At 36.7% G+C, this 22753-nt stretch overlaps 1 protein-coding gene across 2 annotated transcripts in view; it reads left to right on the top strand.

Moving 5' to 3' along the window:
• The first annotated feature begins 3837 nt into the window (after positions 1-3837).
• The window catches only part of prkci (protein kinase C, iota), a 34542-nt gene continuing 15626 nt past the window's right edge, over positions 3838-22753 (top strand). The window contains exons 1-9 of one of the 2 annotated variants that reach the window (XM_081598252.1): positions 3838-4060; positions 4181-4344; positions 14139-14260; positions 17503-17592; positions 18735-18785; positions 19413-19498; positions 19628-19765; positions 19843-19897; positions 21990-22045. In XM_081598252.1, coding sequence (XP_081454378.1) covers positions 4262-4344; positions 14139-14260; positions 17503-17592; positions 18735-18785; positions 19413-19498; positions 19628-19765; positions 19843-19897; positions 21990-22045 — 681 coding nt within the window. In that variant the 5' untranslated portion in view covers positions 3838-4060; positions 4181-4261. Of the gene's footprint in view, positions 4345-14138; positions 14261-17502; positions 17593-18734; positions 18786-19412; positions 19499-19627; positions 19766-19842; positions 19898-21989; positions 22046-22753 lie in introns of both variants that reach the window. The other variant, XM_081598251.1, reaches the window with a different exon arrangement.

Here is a 22753-nt window from a genome sequence, read left to right as displayed (position 1 = left end):
AATAGTAGTTTTTATTTTGTGTCCTACACTCCGGTCTGCGTCCTGTACAAATTTTCCCCTGAAAAGAGATTTTGTCTCAGGTTATCTTCCACATTTTTGCAATGCATCGTCAGGAATAAATACTAAGTAGAAATTATTTTCAAAAGGTTTTTTCAAGATTTGTCACGTTGTGTTCTTATTTACCATCTACAGTCTGTTTGGTAGATTTCCATAATGTTTAACAATAACTGTAAAAAAATCATCAGCTGTTTATATGGTGAAAAATAGGAATAAACATGAATAAAAATCCAGCCACAAACCGGAGATCAATGCAGACTGAGCTGTTTTTACTTTAATCTTTAAACAGTGCCCTCTAGTGGTTAATTACTGAAATACAAGTGACAGATTCATTTTTAAATAAAGGACACATTAATGATAAAAATAAGAAAAGATAGTAATAAAAAAAAACATTTAAGTCAAAATATAGATGTCACATTAACAATAAAAACAAATTAAGAACAAAATTAAAATAATTTAGACTCTTTATTGGTAGTAACAAATAATTTTTAGCATTCTTGATTCATTTTAAAAATGAGCTGATGACAAATAAACCACCACAAAAAAATCACAATACAGTAATTTATAAACTTGAATGACAACTTTTTCTTTGTTTCTAAATGATCCAAGTAATCTTTCTCAGAATAGTTTTTGAACAGATTAATAACTAATCACAAAAATAATGTTTGAAATTTTTACACAAGACTTGTTTGTCTGAAGACAGAAAGAGAAGGGGTATAAGCCCTTAAATAGATATTTTATTCAATAATTTATTTTCTGTTGATATGTAAATAAATCAGTCATAATACATTTTGTTTTTGTCTTGTAATATTTTTGTTCTCTCTTGCATTTTTTTTTTCATTAAAATTAATTTTAAAACACCTTTACATGCATGAAATAGAGTGAAATGTGGCTTGTGTTGCAGCCCCAAAACAAAATCTCAGCACTGTGAGACACTTGAGTGCAGTGAACAATGAATCCGAGTGGAAACAGCAAAAATATGAAACAGAAATCAGTAATGAGGGAGCGGACACTAAGTCGTGATTCATGCAGCCTAATAGCTCTCAGGTGTTTCATTTTTCTGTAAGAAAGAGCAGCAAACAGACAATCTGAGCATCTCAAAGACTTTCTGAAGCCTGGATGAAAGTGTGAGTGGAAAACTGTGAGTGGGTGACGTTTTCCACCAACTCTGACGCAGGTCACTGCTTTTAGCAATGCGCCTCTGATAGGTCATGAGTCAGCTCCGCAAGTCTCTCTTTCTCCAGTTGTGCTTCGAGTCAACAAATCTGAGTGAACTCCAGAACCATCAGCTATGCGGCATTCACTAATTAGTCTTGTTCCCCTCACAGAAACACAATACTTTGTTTATACACCTACCGGCAAAAAAAAAAAAAAAAAACCGCAAAATGCTTGGAAATAAATTCATCTTCTGTAGTTTTGCGATAATCTCACACTCAAAATTTGAGATTATCTGACCTTTGAGTATTTTTGTTGATCACAGGGAATACTTTCTCACATTAAAAAATGATGCATCTCTACAAAGTCACTGATCCAACAGATATCGCAACCTTTTCTGTTTTGCCAACAGGAAAATTGCATCTCTCCCATACGTCCCTTATATTTTTCTTGTTCTTCTGCTCACCACACAGGTTTCCCATCACATTTACATCTGGGAATCAAGACACTCATGGAAGAAGAGTCATTTTTTAACCATTTTCTGTATTTATTTGGCCTTTTACTTTGTATCCTTATTGTTCTAAAAGACCCAACGATGACCCATTTTCAGGTTTTATGGGGGAAAAAAAAGCTCTAAATGTTTCCTCTAAAATGCCTTTGTATTTAATTATCCATGGTATTTTGTGTCCTAACATGTTCCCCAGAGCCTTTGAAAGAGAAAAAGCCCACAGCCTCATAAGTCCTCCACCATACTTAGCTCTATCAGCACATTATAAACATTTGTCTCAAAAATTTGCATATCTAGATAGCCTTGTCAAGAAACAAATATCTGGAGTCTTCCCTCTCTGCGAACTTGGAGAGAAGTCAAATTTATTAGTATAACACATTTCAGCAACAAGGCAGTTCAAAGTGCTTTATGTCATAAAAATATAATACATTAACCAATTATGAAACAACCAAAATTACATTTAATCTAAATTATCAAGCAAAAAACACATCAAATATATTGATCAATGTCCCAGTTGTTATTAGTCAAAAGCAACTCTAAACAGGTGGGTTATTAGACTCAGTGTTTCAGCTGTTCTGCAGTTTTCTGGAAGTTTGTTCCAGATTTGTGGTGATTAGAAGCTGAATGCTTCTGGTTCTGGTTCTTGGGATGCAGAACGGAGCAGGTCCAGAAGACCTGACAGGTCTGGAAGGCTGGTAGAGCAACAGCGATTTATTTTAAGTGATTTATAAAGTAACAACAGTATTTTAAAGTCTCTTCTCCGAGCTACACAGAGCCAGTGTGTAGAGCTCGGATGATGTGCTTTAAATTCCTGGTTTTAGTGAGCAGCAGTGATCTGGATCAGCAGCAGCTGACTGATTTTTTTAGGCAGACCTATGAAGACACTATGCTTATTTTCTCTTCAGTCCATGTACATAAAGCGTAAATCTCCTTATATAATATATTATTTAGGTGGAATCTCTTCATACAGGATATTCACTAATTTATGGGTTAATTATCAGTGTACAAGAAACAGGTGGCCCTCCATCAGAACCTATAGGAAGTTCTGTTTTTTTAGGGTAATTGTTTTTTGAGTTTTTAAAAAATGTTTTACTGGTCTGGATGTCTGAATTTTATCCTCATCCTCCTCTGCTGCCAATGGTTGTAACTCGTGCGGCATTCAAGTGTAATCTGCAATACTACACTGGGATAGTTGCTCAATTGTACTCTGAAATCTCAGAAAATAACCTAATCCTAAAGCGGTCTTTACCCTGAAAATTGCCACATTTTGAAGTGATTGTTCGCCATAGTATTCAGCTATTTTTCCACATTTAAGGAAGGAAAAATAATATTGTTTTGTATGTTTATTTGACAGGGGGCTGCACAGTGGCACAGTTGGTAGAGCTGTTGCCTTGTAGCAAGAAGGTTCTGGGTTCGATTCCTTGTCCTTCTGCATGGAGCTTGCATGTTCTCCCTGTGCATGCGTGGGTTTTCTCCGGGTACCCCGGTTTCCTCCCACAGTCCAAAAACACGATTGTCAGGTTAATTGGCCTCTCCAATTTACCACTAGGTGTGTGTGTGTGTGTGTGTGTGTGTGTGTGTGTGTGTGTGTGTGTGTGTGTGCATGGTTGTTTGTCCTGTGTGTCTCTGTGTTGCCCTGTGACAGACTGGCGACCTGTCCAGGGTGAATCCGCCTCTCGAAACGTTAGCTGGAGATAGGCACCAGCAACCCTCTCAACCCCACTAAGGGACAAAGGGTGCAAGAAGATGGATGGATGTTTATTTGACATTAGAATGTACATTACATCAATCATATAAATAAGGCTTTAAATGAAATAATAAAAATGTAAATTCATTGAAAATGTAAACAATTTCTAAAACAATTACCAGTCAAGGTCATTTTATTTATTTTATTTTAATGCCCATTTTCACTTTTCCGTTTTTCATTTTAAAAAAGCACCTCTAAAATGAAACTTAAAATAGCACACCTCTTTGTTGTTGGTCAATTATGTTATTTCCGTGCCAGAGAACCTGAAAGAGAAACGTCTCTTACAGGTTTTAACTATTTCCGAGCTTTTGTGTGGAACTCGAAGGCAACGCCGTACTGTTGAAAACTGGAGTTGGTACAGTCAGAACGATGCTAAAACGATAGTAACGTTTTATTTTCGATATATGTTATTCTAATAGGCTGATTTTAAAATGTTATTTACTATTAATCTTTAGATACGTGTAAGTATTTAGATTATATATTTGTGTCGTGTCCATTTGAGTGTTCAAGTTGGTTATTCGCTTCCCTGAACATTCCTCTATTGGTAGAGTCCGTCGCTAGGCCTTTGCGGTAGGGAGTTGTTTGGTGGACCCGTAAGTTTTCCTTTACTTTACAGGTTAATTTTATTTGACCGAAGAACCCCGGGACCTCTGTTTTCACCACCTTTTGACTCATTTGGGGTCCTTTTTTGTCTGGGGACCCTTGAATCACAGTGTTTCTGGGCGTGGTGCACACCGCTGAAGAGGGAAGGGAGGTATCGGTGAATCTGAATCCGAGTGTCCGCGGCGGAGCTTATGATGCCGACGTTGCGGGACAGCACCATGTCCCACCCCGGAGAGAATTCCCACCAAGTCCGGGTCAAGGCTTACTATAAAGGGTAAGAACTCGACCTGCTATCCACTGTGTATTCGGCCTAATTAAATAAATTAATTACGGAAAGTTTTACTCTTGGAAGCTAATCAGTTGGCTAGCATTAGCTGAACGAGCTAACGGCTGGCTAATGTTGGTCCTCTATCAGAGGGTTTCGGTAAACTTTGGGCAGCTGAAACTGTCCAGGCGTCCTGTCAACCCACAGCCAGTCCCTCTGTGGAATGTCAGGAATGTGTCAGCCAGACACTAAATATCCGGGGGCTTTAATAGAGTGGGAAATATATGTGTTTTAACTCAGTTTCAAAGCTTTGAAGCTCTGCTTGCTAACAGTTGCTAACTGAAGTTGGTTGTCTCCAGCTGAGATTGATAAGGATTTGGCTTGTTGGTAAAGCTTTGTACGGTGTTTTCAAGTCGACGTATCATGAAATGTCGATAAGATGTAATAAAAGTTGAGGTTTGTGTGATTTGTAATTAAAAGGGAAGCTTTATTATGTGTTATTTATTTATAAGTTAGCCCATTATATTCAGCTGGTGTGAAAATTTAAATCTACATAATTGCATGTTAGAGCGATGCTTTCTCTTAATCTATTCTTTTGTTGATTTATTTATATTTTCGTTCCAACAGCTACACAGGTTTCTATGTACAATTTTCACAAAAAAGAATTTAACAGTTTGTCCTTACATATTTTGGTCCCAGTTAAACTTAGTAAATTTAATCTGGAAAACAAAGGGGATATAGACGATTTGGTAAGAACAAATGCGAATTATTCCACTCTTAGTAAAGCTGTTTTTGGTATGCAAGTAGGCGGCACCATTTTAGGAAAACATAAAATAATATTTATTAATTTTCGCTAAAGCAATATGGCTTGTAGCAAGTTAAAGTAAAAATGTTACTGTCATTCTGTTTTAGGTTCATATTAAACAAACCACTAATAATAACTACTATTAAAAATATATAATTTCCATCTCAAACACAAGGTTGATAGAAAATGTTCTGATAGAAAATGTTGTTTACAATGAAACAGTTTGTATGTTTTTTGTTTTACTGACACATCTTTATGTTCTTCAGTCTTTTATGCTGCTTTAAACAACATATGCCATCAAATATATTAATGCATGCTGCTTAAATTAGTAACTAACACTTATTGTACTCCAGGTGCTTCTTTGCAATGTGCATATAAATATAATGATACATTTACAATATATTGTGCATCCTCTTGCACACTGTTTAGAAATCCTGCTCATTTTTAGGCAAGCCGAACCCAAACATCGCCTGAATATTTTGCAGTAGGAGCAATGAAGACAAAAATATTCTAGGTATGTTTTCATTAAGTTATAGAAATGAACTGAGAGGAGCCAGTTCAGCATGATTACTATTCAACGTGATTGGAGCAAAAATAGCAGCTGAAAAGTTGCTGATTGTTTCATAATTGAGTAATTTAATGAAAGCAAACAAATGAATGTTTTTACAGCTCAGAAGTGACATCGCCTACGTATTTTTGTCTCATTTGAAGTGCTCAACAATAGCTTTACAAATGGCAGTGAAATAATTATTGTATTTTTAGGTGACATTTTTGATCACAGTGTTATTTCTTAAATACTCTCTCCCAGCTGACTCTGTAGTGACTAAAATCTTGAAAAACATGTCTTACGGGTCAGCTGGACCTTTTGTGTTCGACACGCCTAAAGAACGCCGTAATGTGTGGTGATCATTGGGAGGAATCTTAACTATTTATGACCTTCTTCTTCAGGAATCTCAGCAATGTTCCCAGCGACGAACATAGCTGCAAGCCTCGTAAATGTCTGTGCGTCTTTCTTTTTGGATGCATTAACGCAGAAGTGTATAAAGATGTAGGCAGATGTTCAGATTACGTTCTGCGGGAGCGTACAGGTGAGGTGCCAAACCAGTCTGTGCCAAACATTTGATGATGTTATCACCTCAGTAAACGGCAAGTTTTCCATGGATTACCAGCTTGACAAAAATGTCAGAAACGGGATTAAAATAAGATGTTCCCTGTTTTTCTGTTTATTCAATCTTTATTTTAGTAGGAAGTTGATGATCTCAACATTTCTACTCTGAAAAATGTACCGAAATGCCCCTAGAAATTGATGTTTTACACAAATGATTTTAGTTGTTTTCACCAACCTGAAGGTATTCTGAAACAACAAAAAATCACAGCTTATGTTTTATTTAAATGTGTCACACTGCTTTTTTTTCTTTTTATAATAATCTTTTCCACATAAAACCAAAGCTTAATGGTAAAATGTTCATGTATAAAATTGTGATGTATAAATGAGGCCTGTGTTGGTTTGACAATTTCTAGTTCATAATTTAAAACATGAATATATAACATTATCCATTTTTTTTAAAAAGAATGAATCCAACAATTATTTGTTGTACTGCCAAAATAACATAAAATATTGGTTGTTACATATGTGCATTATTATTACATTTATGGCTTTGATTTTACAGTACATAAAACACCTACTAAATTTGACATTATCTAGCCATTGGTAAGACTTTGTAATTTTAAATAGGGGGAGATTGAGGCTTCACTTCAAATCGGCGTCGCCTTAATCAGAATGGTGGCTGACGCTAGTTTAGAATCAAGATCTTGAGTGTTTTTTGACCCTGAAAATGTTTCTAGACACCCAAATGTATCTATATTTTTACAAGCACAAGAAAAACTGTAGTAGTCTTGTGTTAGTTGGCTGACCGGCAGTGCACAGCAACATGTAGGGGAGGGGCGGCGTTTCAGTGCTCAGCCAAAAACTCTCATTAGCCCTGCATTTTCTAATGTTTTTCATGAAAAAAAAGTTAAGACTGTTGGTGATTTTGAAACTGAAATTCTTTGTTTTTGTACTGGTACCAATAACCAGCTGATCCCTGGTACAAATGGAGAAAATACGTGTTTTCTTTCTTTTTAAATCTTCTAAAAGTTTTTTGGTAGAATCTCAGTTTTTCTCAACAGAAACATGTGGATGAAAGGTGCAGACTAAAAAAAGTAAATTTCACAAAAATTATCTGTTATTTTAGGCACATCCAAGCTATAAAGCAACTTAATTTAAATATCCCTCACTCCAAATATGACATGCATCTTAAAATATTCAGGAAGTCCTGTTAACGTAACCCTAACCGTTTTTAGAAATAAATATTCTAATATTGTTTTGTTTATAATTGTGACCTTTAATGTGGATAAAAAAAAATGAGAAGAAGAATAAAGCGACGGTGAATAACATCGCTTATTTAGTTCAGAAAAAGCCTAAAGTTAGAAAACCTCCAATGTGAAGAATGAGCAGTGCAATAAAAGAACCATTTCAGAGATCGTAAATACCATTCCCCCAGGCGTCTTAAAATGGGGAGCATGCCAGAAGATTTTTCTGTCCCGTTTTAAATCTGTCAGAAATTTGTAGTTTTATTTCACTGATGTTGTTAAAGGAAATAATCGGCGCCTATAAGCTTGAAATGAACCTATTCTTGTGTTTCGAAGACTGTGCAGTAATATCCTCTTATGTTAATTTATAGTTCAGCCCCAAATTATTCATACTCCTTGCAGATTTAGGTTTAAATATTTATTTTAACCTTACCAAAGTGTGTTTTTCCTTACTGAAAATGGCATTAATATTTTGGAGTGGCCCATCCTGAGACGTAAACTGAATCTGCGCCTGTCACGATAACAAATTTAGATGGACGATAAATTGTCACAGAAGTTATTGCGATAACTGATATTGTTGTTTTGAACCATTTTCAACTAATGTCATGGTAATGGCAAAAGAATGCAAGAACATATTCTCAAAAATCAATAAACCTTAAATTGTAACGAACATTAAAAGCTGGAGTTTAAATATCAAAGATAAACAAACAAAACAGCCAAATTGTCTTTAAAAGGGCTAGTTGAAATCAAAACACCAAGACGAAGATTTTATCATCCAGTTTTTGGTAAAAAGATAGGAAAAGAAATCATGCCAATATAAATTCTTAAGCTTGTTTTAATTTGTCATGCGATTAATGGATTTATTGATTATTGTAACAGGCCTATCTAATGAAGAATCTCTGGAGGAAGCTGGAGATTAGGGTTATTGTTAGGAGGCCTTCCAAGACAAATAATCAAAAATACCAGTAAAAACTTGCAAAAAGCAGCAATTAGAAAACAGGTTTATGTTCTGAAACACTGATAAATGTCTTTGGTTATTGAGGAAGGTACAAATAGTTTTTAACTGATATTTTTTTATTATCTTGAGGTTAGGAATGAGCCAATGGATGGCTGTGTCGAGGAGTAGTAGTCTCAGGGTGTAAATAATATTTCTGTGTTTCTTTTTCTCTGAGTCTGCCACTTTGTGCCAGCTTGTGCAGGTTGGTGTCTGGTCGTCACTGTCTCCGTCCGTCACTGACTCATCTTCTTTTTGCTCTCATAAAGACTACAAAGACCATCTGACTACACGACTAATGCTCTGAGCAAGCAGCTAACTGTTGGTTTTTAGTTTGTTTTTCTCCACATATTATCCAAAGATTCATACAGTGATAACATGATGAGACAAAACTGAATAAAACATTTTTATCTTGTTTTTTCTTAACTTTCTTATGTAAGCAGTTAAAAACATCAGTTGTTTCAGTACGTCTAAATAGAAATGATTTTTCTTGCAGAGTAGACAAATAACGCTCCAGTTTTAACCTGAAAAAAAAAATCTTTATGCAGAAGCTTGAGCTGTGATTATATGGCTTAAAAATACCATATAATCTGTTATGCTTTTGCAGACACACAGCTGCAAGTTATTCTCACCTTACAATAAATTTTCTGTGCATTAGAAACTAATAAGAGTTCATTATAACCTGTTTAACAGAATGAAATGTTTGGAGAAGTGATCGCTTGCAGTGTGCACAGTGGGTGCAGGATTTTAAAATCCATTTCGGGCCGTTTGTGCAGCTGGAGGCAGCAGCATGCACTTGGCGTCGGCGCTTTGCAGAACATTATTGTTTATTGTTATTTGTGTATTTATTGCTGCTGGCTTGGATAGATAGGCCTTTTAGAAGCCCCAGTGGCTCAAAGATAATACCCATTTCTCAGGGAAACACTTTAGGTAATGCCTGTAGTTAATACCCCATGTCAGGCATGAAGTCCAATTAACACCTGTATCACCAGTCGGTTTATTACAAGGCTGCGCTTTCGCACTAATTGAAAAGTTCTTCACCCAGAACTCTTTTAGAAGAACGAGATCATTTATGTTTTAAAACAATTGACTCTTGGCACAAAGCGCACGCGTCATTTTGTTACTTTCAAATCAAGTCCCTTCATGCATCAGCTCAACTTTAAAATTCCTGAGTGAAGCAATGCTGCTTGTCGAGGTACAGAGATTACACCAGCCTGATGGAGCAACTCAATTATTTTCCTATCGGAGAAGTTTTTTCTTTTTGTTAAAGACTCCTGTTTGCATTAGTGCTTGAAGGTACTGCTTTGTTTAAATTAAATGGTATTCCTAGTCTTGTTTCCTTCTGAAAACACCCTCAAGCGTCACGCAGCCATCCATCAACCAATAATGCAGCTTGTTTTCAGTAGAGCTCCATCGCTGCATGTCGGATTGTTCTGCATTCTTGGACCTTGTTTGGAGCTTGTCTAGGCCTGTCACGATAACAAATTTTCCGGGATGATAAATTTTACCTGAGGTTTTTGTCAAACAATAACATTGTCGTTTTGAGACCATTTTCAAGTAACATAGTGGCAGTAATGGCATAACAAATCAAGAACACATCCTCAAAGATTAAATTCTAATTAACATTTAACACTATAACCAAAAGACATTTTAAATATCCAAAATAAAAATAAACCAAAACAACAAATTAATTGAATTATGAAGTGTGTATAAACAAAATTGTCCTTGAATAAAGGCTAGTTGAGACCAATAAATCAGAATGAAGACTTTTGTCATTGACTTTTTGGTAGAAAGAGAGAGACGAAAGAAAAACGATAAATTATGCAAATGGAAATTGAGTTTGTTTGTTTTAATTTATCATGCAATTTATTACTAATTGCAACAGGCCCACTCGTGTCAGCCAATTTTGTCATGTTGTTTTAAAGCTGGAATGAGATGAAAACGCTTTTATTGATTATTGTCTCGGTTCCTGTCACTAGGGCAGCAACTAATGATTATTTTAGGTATATTGTTTTATACAGTCTTGGTTTAATAACTGCTCTGAATATGTGTTTTATTTCAGCAAATGACCTTTTCTGAGTCTGCATACTCCAGTTAATGATTAATTGATTACTAAATTAGTTGACTAGTTTTTCAATAATTGATTCATTACAATTAATCCAGTTAATTGTTTCAGCTCTATCACCCACTCTAAATGGACTGAACAAGCTTTGTAACATTTGAACACAAGTCCCTCACTTTTGCTTTTGTTCTTTACCTTGCTTGTTAATATAGTTGTTTTGTGTTTAAAAGCAGAAGAACACTGCACTATAATAAGTTCAGCTTAGTCACGAATTGTCAGTCGTGACTGAAGTAAATGGTGTTTTGAACATGTGTGCGTTTTTCTCAGGAGCGACCTTGTCCGCATGATTGACTGGATTGTTTCTGGCTGCTGCTGCTGTTCTCCAGATTTTGTCCACTTGTTTAACACTGTAGGTGACCCATGTTGCCTAGAGACCACAGCATCCAGCGGTCCAGACTAGCACAGTTTAGTTTTATTATGAGGAACAGGATCTCTGAAGCCTACTGTGTAAACTTCAGTCTACTCTGTGTATGATTTTCATGAATCACGTATTCTTGTTACTTTCTTTGCTTTGCAGTATTGGCAGAGAGATAGAAAGTCACCCTGATCTCTCTGAAGGTCATGACGGCAATCATGATGTTCAGATTATTCCCCTCTCCTCCTTCCCTCTTTAATTTAACGGCACAGTTGGAAGTTGCAGAGTGGAGAGATGTCTCGTCTACTTGGGAATGCTGTTGCTTCTTAGTCATCAACAATTAAAAGATCCCATTTGTTCAACACACAGCTCTGCTTGTACAGGGTTTCCCTCAGAAAGCGTACTCTGTCCAGTGGTAGGGCATTATGAAGCAGTCATCCAGCGGTCCACCGTGTTTTTCAGTTAAAAAGTGGTTAAAGTTGACAGGAAGTTTGAAAATATGATTAGGTATTTATGTTTTACTGCTATTCATAGTAACTAAACACCAACTTTAAAGTATTAGAAAAGACAAACAACAACAAAAAAATACAATTAAACTTGGTGTTCCAGTTTCCTGAAGGAGCTGTGACCCTTATCAGAGTTTGAGGAAGTCATTAGAATGAGCTAAAATGTAACTCTGCAGTGAAGACTTGGGTCCAGTTACACTGGACGCAGAGGAGGCTTTATTAAGATCATCTACACTCTGTGTTTGAACCAGTCTCTGTGATTATGGTGTGCTTTCTGTCGTCTGACGTCTTCAAAGCTGCAGGATAAAATAAAGAGCTTCGGGGCCTGGAGGTGAGATCAGACTGGTGTGTAGTTGCCAGTCTTCCTCCGCCTCCCTTCCAGGCAGTGATTAACACCATCAGGAAAGAGGAAGCGGGTGAGAAAATAGAGGGAGGGCGAGGCGAGCATTAGGCCGACTCTTAACGTCAGCGTGTTATTGCTCAGGGTGCTTTATTTGCTCTACATGCGTGATTTCCAGCCAGCCAGCCAGTTTTAATATCTGCTGTGTGGAAGATGCATTACCAAGACAAGCTACTTCACACGCTCGCCATTTATGTGAAATTGGATTATAAGCAAATAAATCACTACCTGTTGTATATTTATGTGCTGGCATGGATTTACCATTTACTGACCTTCCATACTCTGTGCTCGCACTGACTCTACATGTCCTTGACAAATTGTTTGGATTTTACCGTCCTGTTCTAAAGCTCTCAAGATGATGAAAAACCCATGTCAGTCTTGATGATGGCAGTAAAGATCTTCCTCCTGGTGGTCATTCCACAAAAGCCAAGACAGATTTCACACAATATCCCCTTTTTATTCCCATCTGTTTGCTGATTTTACTCATTTTAATCTCTGTCCTGATGCCGCGCTCTGCTACCTGAATTTTACGCCGTCGCCTGCAGACCTGTAAAAGCTTGTACGTACCACCCCCATCCGCCCTTATAAGGTTGTAAACTGTGGGACGTGCTGTGGTCAGATGACATCAATACTCCTGCTGTCATAAAAAAGTGAGAAATGATTTCTTACTCAGTTTGATGCGTTTGTAATTTTTAACCTCTATTGCATGTATTTTATCTACACCTCATAGTTTTAGTTAAATACTTTTTTGTGATCATTTCCCATCAGAAGAACCTTAAATTTAAAACGGGATGTTACCACCAAATTTCACAGGATGAGGTGGAGAGTTAGTTACTGAACCAAAGCTTCTTTAGATCTAGAAAAATATCCAATCTGAAGTATTTTTCTGATCTGGATAACTACGGAAAGGGAGAATAGATTATAGAAAATCTTTGTATTTCCAGACTTGCATCCAGCAAGGCCATAAATTACACTTTAAATCAACTGGTTTCGTATGCATAAATGTGTTGCTTCCACTCATTCTTGAGTTTCTGTGTTCCTTGAGCTTGTTTTGCTGATATTTCTTGGACTTTCGTCATTCTTTGCGAATGAATAAATTTGCAGTTGCAACAAGCTCAAAGTCTGAGACTTGTAGCCAGTGTTGTATTTTCTGAGTGCAAGTGGCTCAGATGAATGGAGTGTTTTAACTTTTTCAGTGTCGGTGTGTGTTGCTGACAACAAATAAAAAAATTAATTACCCAGCTATAAAATGAAAAGGCCTTTGATTGTTTGGGTTTACCCAGAGAAGTTTTGATCATTTCATCCTTACTGTCGGCAGCTTTTTAATTGTTCTCTGACATTTTAAACCAGATGGGCTGTCCATAAATGATTAACAAGGAAAGAAAGACAGGATAATAAATAAATAGCTATTGAGTGGATTAAACCTCAAGTTATCTCAATTGATTTAATATGCTTCATACCACAGAAACTCTTGCACTTAAGTTTTTATTGGCATATTGCTCAATTACAGTTTTTAAATATATAATTATAACATAATGAAATTAGGCATTTAAATAGACTATATAAAATTATGTTCCAGAGTCCACTAAAAAGTTTATTTGTGCAGAGCTGAAAAGGCGTAATTATGCTCCACTAATCTGGAACAAACTCCCACAAAGCTACAAATGAGCTGAAACACTGAGTTCCTTTAAATCGAGGCTAAAAAGGCCATCTGTTCAGAGCTGCCTTCATTAATAATAAATTGAACATTGATAAATATTTGTATATTATTTGGGCAATGATTTTGCTGATGACATTTGACAAAATGTAGTGTTTATTGGTTGTTTCATAATTGTTTAATGCATTATGTTTTTATGGTATAAAGCACTTTGAACTTACTTGTTGCTGGAATGTGCTTTAAAAATAAACTAGACTTGACTTAGGCTATAAACCAAACTCTGACACCAGTTCTGTTGGGAGGAATGGGCCGAAATTCAAGCAAACTAATGCGAGAAGGTATGGAAGATACTGAAAACATTAAGGAGGTGTTTGTAAACTTGGTTTTGAAGACGGTAAAAGAAAAACTCTTAAAATTATTTGAGTTTTATTTCCTTAAAGAATTAAATGTGTCACTGTAATGATTTAATTTGAAAATGTGCTGCAACACTGATCCGTTTTTCTTCTTTTCTCAATGCCAGCATTTGTGAGATTTATGCTCAAGCTGATGGCATGTGTTTTGTATTGCCATAGCTCCTTAAGTGTTTTCCTCTTTCTGTTTTTCCCCCTGCAGGGACATCATGATCACACATTTTGAACCGTCCATCTCTTATGAAGACCTGTCTGGTGAGGTGAGAGACATGTGCTCAATGGACAATGACCAGCAGTTCACCATGAAGTGGATCGATGAGGAAGGTGTGTTTGTTTATCTCTGCATTGTCAGCTTTTCTTTTTTTTTTTCTTTTTTTTTTTTTACAAAAACAACAGAGATTGGGAGCAATAGAAGCTCCTGCTGCTGTTTATCTGAAAGGGAAAAAGTGCAGATGTTGCTCTAAAAGCTGATGTTTACGTAGTTAGTGGGTAAATTTGCCTACCGCAGGCGGTGTCGAACGTTCCTATGAAAACAAGTTTACATAAAGACACACACATCCTTGTTGTCGTTCTCCTCTGAGATCAGAGGTGTGCAGCTCTTGTATTCAGTCCTGTTAGTCAGGCAGCAGCAATGGTGTCGCAGGAAAGATTGAGCCATCAGATCGTTGAGCCCAGGAGGAGGTCAGCCTGCCAAAACTCATTAGACTCAGACTAACTCCCACTTGTAGCCTCCCACATATAATCAGCGGAGTCATTATGTGTGGGTAATAAACAACGCTAGGTGGTCCTTCCTAAGTAAACAGTGGAGAGGAGGCTGTCTTTCCTACTGCCTAATTAATAAAAAACAGTTTCATGCAGCTGTGCAGTGTGTGAGGTTTTGTCACTGTCATGATCAGGTGTTTCTAAAATTATTAATTTAAACAAAGAACACAACAACAAAAGGTCACATAGTACTAAATTAAAATATCACCGCATTATTATTTTCAGCAATTCAATGAAAAAAATTTAATACTATAGCTCAATTGCAAGCAATACATTATAGCTAATGGAGAAACATATTGTGTACTATGTTAGTATACTACAGAGAATGGCCTCTATCATTCCTCCTGTCCTACTAAGATGCTTTTTTTTCTTTTCTCTTGTTCACGAGTGGATTAGTAAATAAATTTAACCGTTGCAGACCTTGTCCTGAATGCACATTTTGAGTCTCTTCCAAAATCTTCAGTTTGCGTTGCTTAAAATTATTTCAAAGTGAGAGTGAGCAACTTTCTCACCACAGCTTTTCCTTCCATTCAACTTTCTACTAATATGCTTAGAACCATTAAACAGTCCCCCCCCCCCAAAATCTTTCGTCTGATTTATATCACACTGTGTAATCAATCTCCATGCTAGACAAGTTGATCTTATTGAATCAAAAACTAAAACAACCTTTAAATTTTAAATTTTATGTCATCTATGGCTTTAGTTTTGCGATTCATGAAGGCAAAAAAAAAACAACAACCAGAACTCCACATTTTTTTCTAAATTGAAATCGAAAATTCCAAAAACAGCCGAGTTTCTTTCTTAGTCGTCTGTCCTACACAGAATCACAGATTACTGACATTAGACATGAACTTGGCGGCGTTGGATGCTGCCATGTACTTTCTCTTTCGTGTCACTTTAATTATTTTAACCACAGATGCTTTGCTGGGGAAAATATGCAGTTTTAAAACAACAAACTAGGTCATCTATGCTTCCATTCACACATAAGACTCTTAAGTACTTCTGCTTGATAGCAAAAAAAATATTTAAATGTAGTGATCATTAAACAAATAGATGATAGAGTTGTCACTCAATCGTTCATTCTGGTAAATAACTAACAGCTACTGGATAGTAAAATAAATATAAACCAGCTGCTTGTTGGATGTTAGTAAATTATTAACATACAGAAGCAGTTTTTACAGTATGTGTCACAGTTTCTGTTTTTGCGCTAATTGCATAAGCAGTAGCTGGTTGTCATGGCAGGCGCACTGAGACCAACAGGATCGGTAGCCGCCGCCGCCACCGCCGCGTCACCTGGCTCTTCCTGTTGAAGGAATGTCGGGTGTCTGAATATCCTAGCTGTGTTTTCGATGTTTTTACCAGGTAGAGTGAAACTGAAACATCATGTACTGCAGTCTGACACAAACATACTTGATTCAGAGTGTGTTTTTTGTCAGGATATTCCAGTGTTGCTGAAGCCTCCAGGTAACGTCAGCCACAGCTTGAAGACGCGCTGAGAAAATTCAGATTGTTCCACTTCTCAGTGAAAGTTTCTAAGTACTCCAGTAGAGTCTGAGATTTCTATTTGGGTTTCCAAATATCACCGGAGAACACGGTTGTAATGCAGGTTAATTTTATTCTGCTGCTGCATGTTGTTGCGTGGGATGTGGGGACGGGGGGCCGTGATATCCTTGAACAAGCAGCCCACTGTGCATCAGACTGCTGTCATGATTAGTGGCGTGGGGTGTGTTTAGTTCCTCAAAATGGAAAGTATTTCCTAACATTCGAAGGTGTGACTTTAAATCTGGAGTCATAATGATTCATACACCTGTAGTTGGTGTGCTATCTTGGCTGGCATGTAAATTTTATGAACCCGCTGAGAGGCTGAGGTGTTTGACAGCTGAAAATATAAAGGGTTAGCTAGAAAAAGCTAAAAAGAAACAAGTACAACACCGAGAAACACTGTAGCAAAGTTTGGTTTTTTAGGAGCAAAGCTGATTCTAAACATGAGCAGGTAGAATAATAATGAAAAATTACATCAGAGATGACAAAATACTGACTCACCAAACTGTGACAGTTACGAATTAACAAACTGGATTACACATTTTAGTTTGTACAGTCACTTTAATTATTTACAGTGTATTTGTGGAGGTTGGGGAAAGAGGAGAGCCTTTATTATATTTATCATTTACAGCGTTATATTTCCTACATATAAAATATGTTCCCGAGTCCACTAGAAAGTTTTATTTGTGCAGTGCTGAAAAGGCATCTTTATTTCTTTGTGATGAATTCCAGTTAAATGTAAAAAAAACTGTATTGTCAAGATTATTTTGAGTGAAGTGTAATAAAAGATTATTAAAGTTTATATACGAAGAAAATAAATTTAAAACAAAAGCAAGCAAAAGAAGAACAACACTGAAGTATATTTACATGCTCATTTTTACTATTTTCTCCACTGAGAGCATCAATAACTGAATAAATTTGATTTAATACAGTTACTGTATGCATAAAAATCAAACTTCTTTATGTGACGGATGAGATTAAGAAGCATATTACAAATGGGGAATGTTTATCAAGAGCTGTTTTTGTTTTTGTGGGGTTATGGTTGCTGTCATCCAGGAACAGTCTTACAGTTACTTTAAAAATAAGTAATAAATTGTAATTTTTTGTTTTTTATTCTATCAAAACGGTAGCGCAAAATATCTGCAGGAAGAAAAGTATAACCCAGGTTAATGCGAATCATTTCCTGTTGATTACATGGTTGTTTAAATGGTCTCTTGAGTTACCTATGTGTGTTTAATGATGTTACGTCTCTGGTTTATCAGGTGACCCCTGCACCGTGTCGTCTCAGCTGGAGTTGGAAGAAGCTCTTCGCCTCTATGAACTCAACAAAGACTCTGAGCTCACAATCCACAGTGAGTTTATCATTTTTATTTAAACTGACATGACTTATACCCATTATGACCTACACACACACACACACACAGGTCCATTTGTGTGTGTAGACCTTTGTCTGTAAATATGTTTTACCCAAAACTTCATCAGTTGAGAGTTTTACCTTCACCTGGTTCAAATTACGTAAAGGAAATCTAAGCTGAAGACGTTAAATCAAAATTTGCAGAATGTGCTATTTTTAGAAAAATTGAGTGAGAAAATAGTCACTGCTGTTGGTTTACAGAATAATGTATATTTATCTACACATATAAAGCAGAAATGTAACTGAAAACTTAATCGATGTTGGTGGCATTTCCCTTTGATTTATTTATTTTTTTTGCATCTCTGCATGTCGTCTTTAGGACTATTTTTGAACACAAACATCACCTAAACATACAGTTAATTGTCCAGTGATCTGTCAAGACAACATTACTTCTACTGTTGCTCATTTTGAAGCCTTGAAGCCAGTTTACTTTCCTACGTCTAAGCCGAACGTTATTGATTATTATTGTGCAGCCTCTTGGATCTTGAGGGTTTTAACTCGGGTGCTGTTCTGGGTTTGAGAGTTGATTGACAGGTTTTCTGTGTGTAAGCATTCTCTCTGGGGTAAACGGGGACAGGTTCTCTGCTTAATGTAATGTTTTAATTAGATCAGAGGCGCCGGGTCAAGAGTGCACTGGATGCCACATGCATGGAGGTGGAGGGGCTTTGAGGGTGGGAGGAGATGTGCTGGTTCCCCCTCGGGGGTTGCCAGATCTGCTTGTTAGCAAGCTTGTTGGCCGCGGCCCACGCCTCCCCTTTGACTCATGCTGCTCCAGGTCGAGGTTGCTGCCTTTTCCCCTCTCATCGGCTGCTATAATCTTGTTTCTCCTCTCGCTTCCCTGGAAGTGACCTTTGCAAAAAATGCTTATGTGTTTTTACAAATTTCTCCAGTTAAGAGGCCTTTTCGACTGGTGGGCCGCGCTTCTTTTATTAATCAGAGCAGTTCTACAGAACTCTTTACATTTATCACCGACTCATTTACTCCTTTTCAAAGCAGCGCCACTGAAGCTGATGGGAGAAGATGAAAGTATTATAATATTATTGCTAATCTAAGTTAAAATGATGTTTTCTTCTTTTCCAGTATTCCCTTGTGTACCCGAGAAACCCGGTATGCCTTGTCCAGGAGAGGACAGTGAGTTCAACCCGTTTTCTTCATTTTTAGAACTTTTTATGCATGCAAAAAAATATATAATTTACCTGAAATTTTTTTTAGAATAATTATTAGGTATGATTTAAAGATGAATGCAATTTTGCTGCTTTTTCTTCCTCTAGTCCCTCTTGAATAAGGGTTCTATTCCAAACCAAATACGAAGCATTCGGGTTTTGTTTAATTTATTAATAAAACTAAAATGTTGCATGTCAAAATCTTGGTTTTGCAGAATTTTTAAATTCGACAAATCTGTTGGAAATTTTGAGCCAATCTTTAATCTAAATTGCTCCAACTGTATTTAAAATCAGTGAAATATGTCTTTACCACTTTCCTCATTATTTTGTTTCTTTTTTTAAGATAAATATAAAATTTTTTGTATTCAAACTCTATAAAGTCTTTAAAAACTGCATAAAAATCTAGAAACCTCATTATACATAACACTGAATATATGAGTCCTGGTTATTTAAAAACAACATTGCTAGCTCAAAAACAAGCTATACAAGTTACAGCTAAACTATTAGGTGAATTGACAATCTTTTGGTGTATAATCCAGTTTAAATCGTACCATTTTACATTCCTGCATGGAGACCAGTCTGTTTCTCTCCATAGAGTCGATATATCGCCGCGGCGCTCGACGCTGGAGGAAGCTTTACTATGCGAGCGGACATGCCTTTCAGGCCAAACGCTTCAACAGGGTGAGACAAGCTACTGAGATCAATCTAAGGCATTTATTTTGGTTTTGTACCACATTATATTTGATAATGTTTTTGGTATAAAAAAGTATTTCGTGATGACTGTTTTCCTCTGTTGACCCTCCCATGCAGCGAGCTCACTGTGCCATCTGTACGGACCGAATCTGGGGTCTGGGACGACAAGGTTACAAATGCATCAACTGCAAACTGCTGGTGCACAAGAAGTGCCATAAACTGGTGACGGTGGAGTGCGGTCGACCGATGATTCAGGTGAGATCTGTCACAAATCATCACAACTTATCAGAACCTGCAAAGCCCGACGATTCTTAATGGTGGAATTTATCTAGGAACCAATCATGCCCGGCACACGGTCAAGTCCTCTAGACCCAGATGTAACACAAGGTAACACATTTTTATTTAAATCTCCATTGTTGTTTTATATGTTGTTAAATTGAAACAGGGATTCATCAACACAAAGCACAGAAGAATCAATAATCATCAATGATTTGATTCAAAAAGTGAACCTTTACATTTATTTCTGGTAATTCAGATTCTTATGACTTAAAACCAACATTCAGTTTTCATAAAAGCAGAATGTTGCACAGACCAATAAAAATAATTTTTTAATATAGAAATGCAAAGACATGTTCCTGCTTAAGTAATCACCTGGAATACTGTTAACAGTTTTCCATTGATTAAAGCAACAAAACCTAATTTCTTCAGAATACTGAATCTGGCAGTATTCAACCATATTATTGGAAAGTTGAGTGGAAGGAAAAATGTTTTTTTTGTTGTTTTTTTTCTGTTTTTTTTTTATTTTTTATAAAGGTTGCAGCAAGTTGTGAAGAAAACATGTATTTAACAGTTCTGAGGATCTGAAGAAAGTCTCTCCAGGATCAACTCTGTTTCAAGCATCCATTTTATTTGTTTTGTCAAGTCCAAAGTCAACATGATGAATATCAGGAAATGTTAAAGCCCTTCATGCTTCCTTCTACTGATAAGGTTTATGGAGAAGTTCATTTCCCAGCAGGACTTGGCTCAAACAATAACAATACAGCCTTTAATCATGATGTCACCGTGGTTGACTTGTTAGCAAACTGGGCCGACCTAAATAAATCCCAGAGAGAATCAAAGAAAAGACTGATAAGACCTCAGACTGACGGAGCGGATCAGCTGAAGGGTTGGTATTAAAGAAACCTCCGCTCCACGCTGCATTGATGCAAAAAGCATCCCTGGGTAAAGTGTTTAGGTTTTCATTAGCTGTAAGCTGTGGCCACTAAAATAAACATTTGAGATACATCACTGTGAATTCCTGAAATAACTTTGGATGATATTCTAATTTGAGATGTATCTGAAGCAGCAGTTTCTAAATTTGGCCTTTGCTGAGCTTCAGAAACACACAGTTAATACAAGGGCTGGATGTCTAACCTTGAAAATCTAAAGCAAAGATAAGGGGCTACTTTAAGTTGTTTGCGTTATCACACAAACATTAACGTTTTTTCTTTTTTTTAAACGACACCAAACTCCTCCAGGCATCTGCCTAGTAGTCAATCAGCTGCACCAGAATACATTAAGGCCTTTTGTTGTATCAACCTTCCAGACCATCTGAGTCTTCTGGTTCTGGTGTACTTTGCAGAATCAGAACCAAACATGGAGAAGCAGCATCCAGTTTTTATGTCCCTGCAAAACTGCTGAAACAGTGAATTCCTTTAAATCCAGGCTAAAACCCCCATTTCAAATAACTGGAACATCATAAACTTTAGTCTCCATTCCAACTTTTCATTACTTTCCTTTATTTTGCTATTGCTAAATGTAAATATAAAGCACTTTGAGTCACACTTTTATTTACTTTTTAGCTTATTTAGAGTTCACTTGATGACCTGGAAAAATATTTTTGATTGGAAGCTAAAATAATCAAAGCTTAAAATGAATAAACTCAGTTTATTTCTCGATGTGAGGATTTTATTTGAGAAGAATTTCATTATTTCTCTAATTTAGAAGAGTACAATAATCAACTAACTTCATAACTAGATTTTAAACACCTTTATTAGCTGATTGGTTTTATTTTGAGGCTTCAGAACCAGATTGAAATGAGTCGACTGAAGTGACATTTTGGGGTTTTAGTTACTAATGATAGTGAAGCAGCTGGACCTCCTGCTGCGGATGCCGACAGACCACCTGGGTGTGTTGTGGAGCACAGATGTAAAAACATTGGAAAATATCATAAACAAAGAAGGTTTTTATGTTTTAATGAAAAAAAAAAAAAAGTACCAGAACAGATTCTTTTTCTCGTTTTAACCCAACAGTGAGAGATTACCCAGGCACTGCAGCGAGCTGTGAACAAATGTGTGACTGTCTCTCACCTATTTTCTCTCCTCCTCTCTTTTCTCCTACTTGTTTTTCACCCTTCCTGCCACCCCCTCTCCTTATGTATGTCTGTCACTCTGTCTGCCACTTTTTCCGCTTGCATTTTCCTCACTTTCTTCCTTCTCAGACCCTCAGACTACAGAACCCGGTCCATGCGTGGGTGGCGGCGTAGAGAAGATATTGGTGAGAGAGAAATCTTTTGATTGTCACTGACATGACAACTTGTCATCTTGATGTTCTTTAGGGATTTAAATTGTTAGCAAGGGAGGAAACAAAATGGAATAATCAGAAATAAAAGTGGGGTTATAATCTTCTTGTTTACCTGCTGCGTTTCTGTGACACACCGTGCAGACGTAGGCGCCCTTGTACTGCTATTGATTTCCTTTGGTGGAGCTAATTAAGTAACCTTTTATCACAGCTCTCAACAACAGCGTCTGATTAATGGCTTGGGATGGAGTTGGGGGTTACTATAGTTTAGAAGATGGGTAAAGAATAAATTAAGTTAGGCGTTTTCTTTATGGAGATTAGAGAGAAATATTGTCGGCAGTTTTCAAGTGAAGGCAGGAGGTTGAAATAGTTTACTACTAAGACGATTACAGGAGAGGAGTGAGGAAATGGTGAAGGTGGGAGCCATGTTTACTGAGAAATATGACTGTAATACAAGTGCCTAACCTAATGTAAGCTGCATGTTGGTTTTTAATAGGCACATGGAAATCATTACTAAGATTTATTCTCAAAAAGTTGCTTTGGGAGCTGCTACAATCTCATTTGCAAAGTTACCCAAAGGAAATCATCTTCCTGTCCAAACCAGATCATCAGCTCTGTCGATAGTTCACAGATGAAATTAGATTGAAAAAGGTAGCTGGATCGAAATTATTCATTTCTGATTGT

This window comes from Poecilia reticulata, chromosome 17 (genome assembly GCF_904066995.2).
Source record: "Poecilia reticulata chromosome 17, P_reticulata-male-v2, whole genome shotgun sequence".
NCBI classification, from domain to species: Eukaryota; Metazoa; Chordata; class Actinopteri; order Cyprinodontiformes; family Poeciliidae; genus Poecilia; species Poecilia reticulata.
This window is presented reverse-complemented; position numbering and strand designations above follow the sequence as displayed.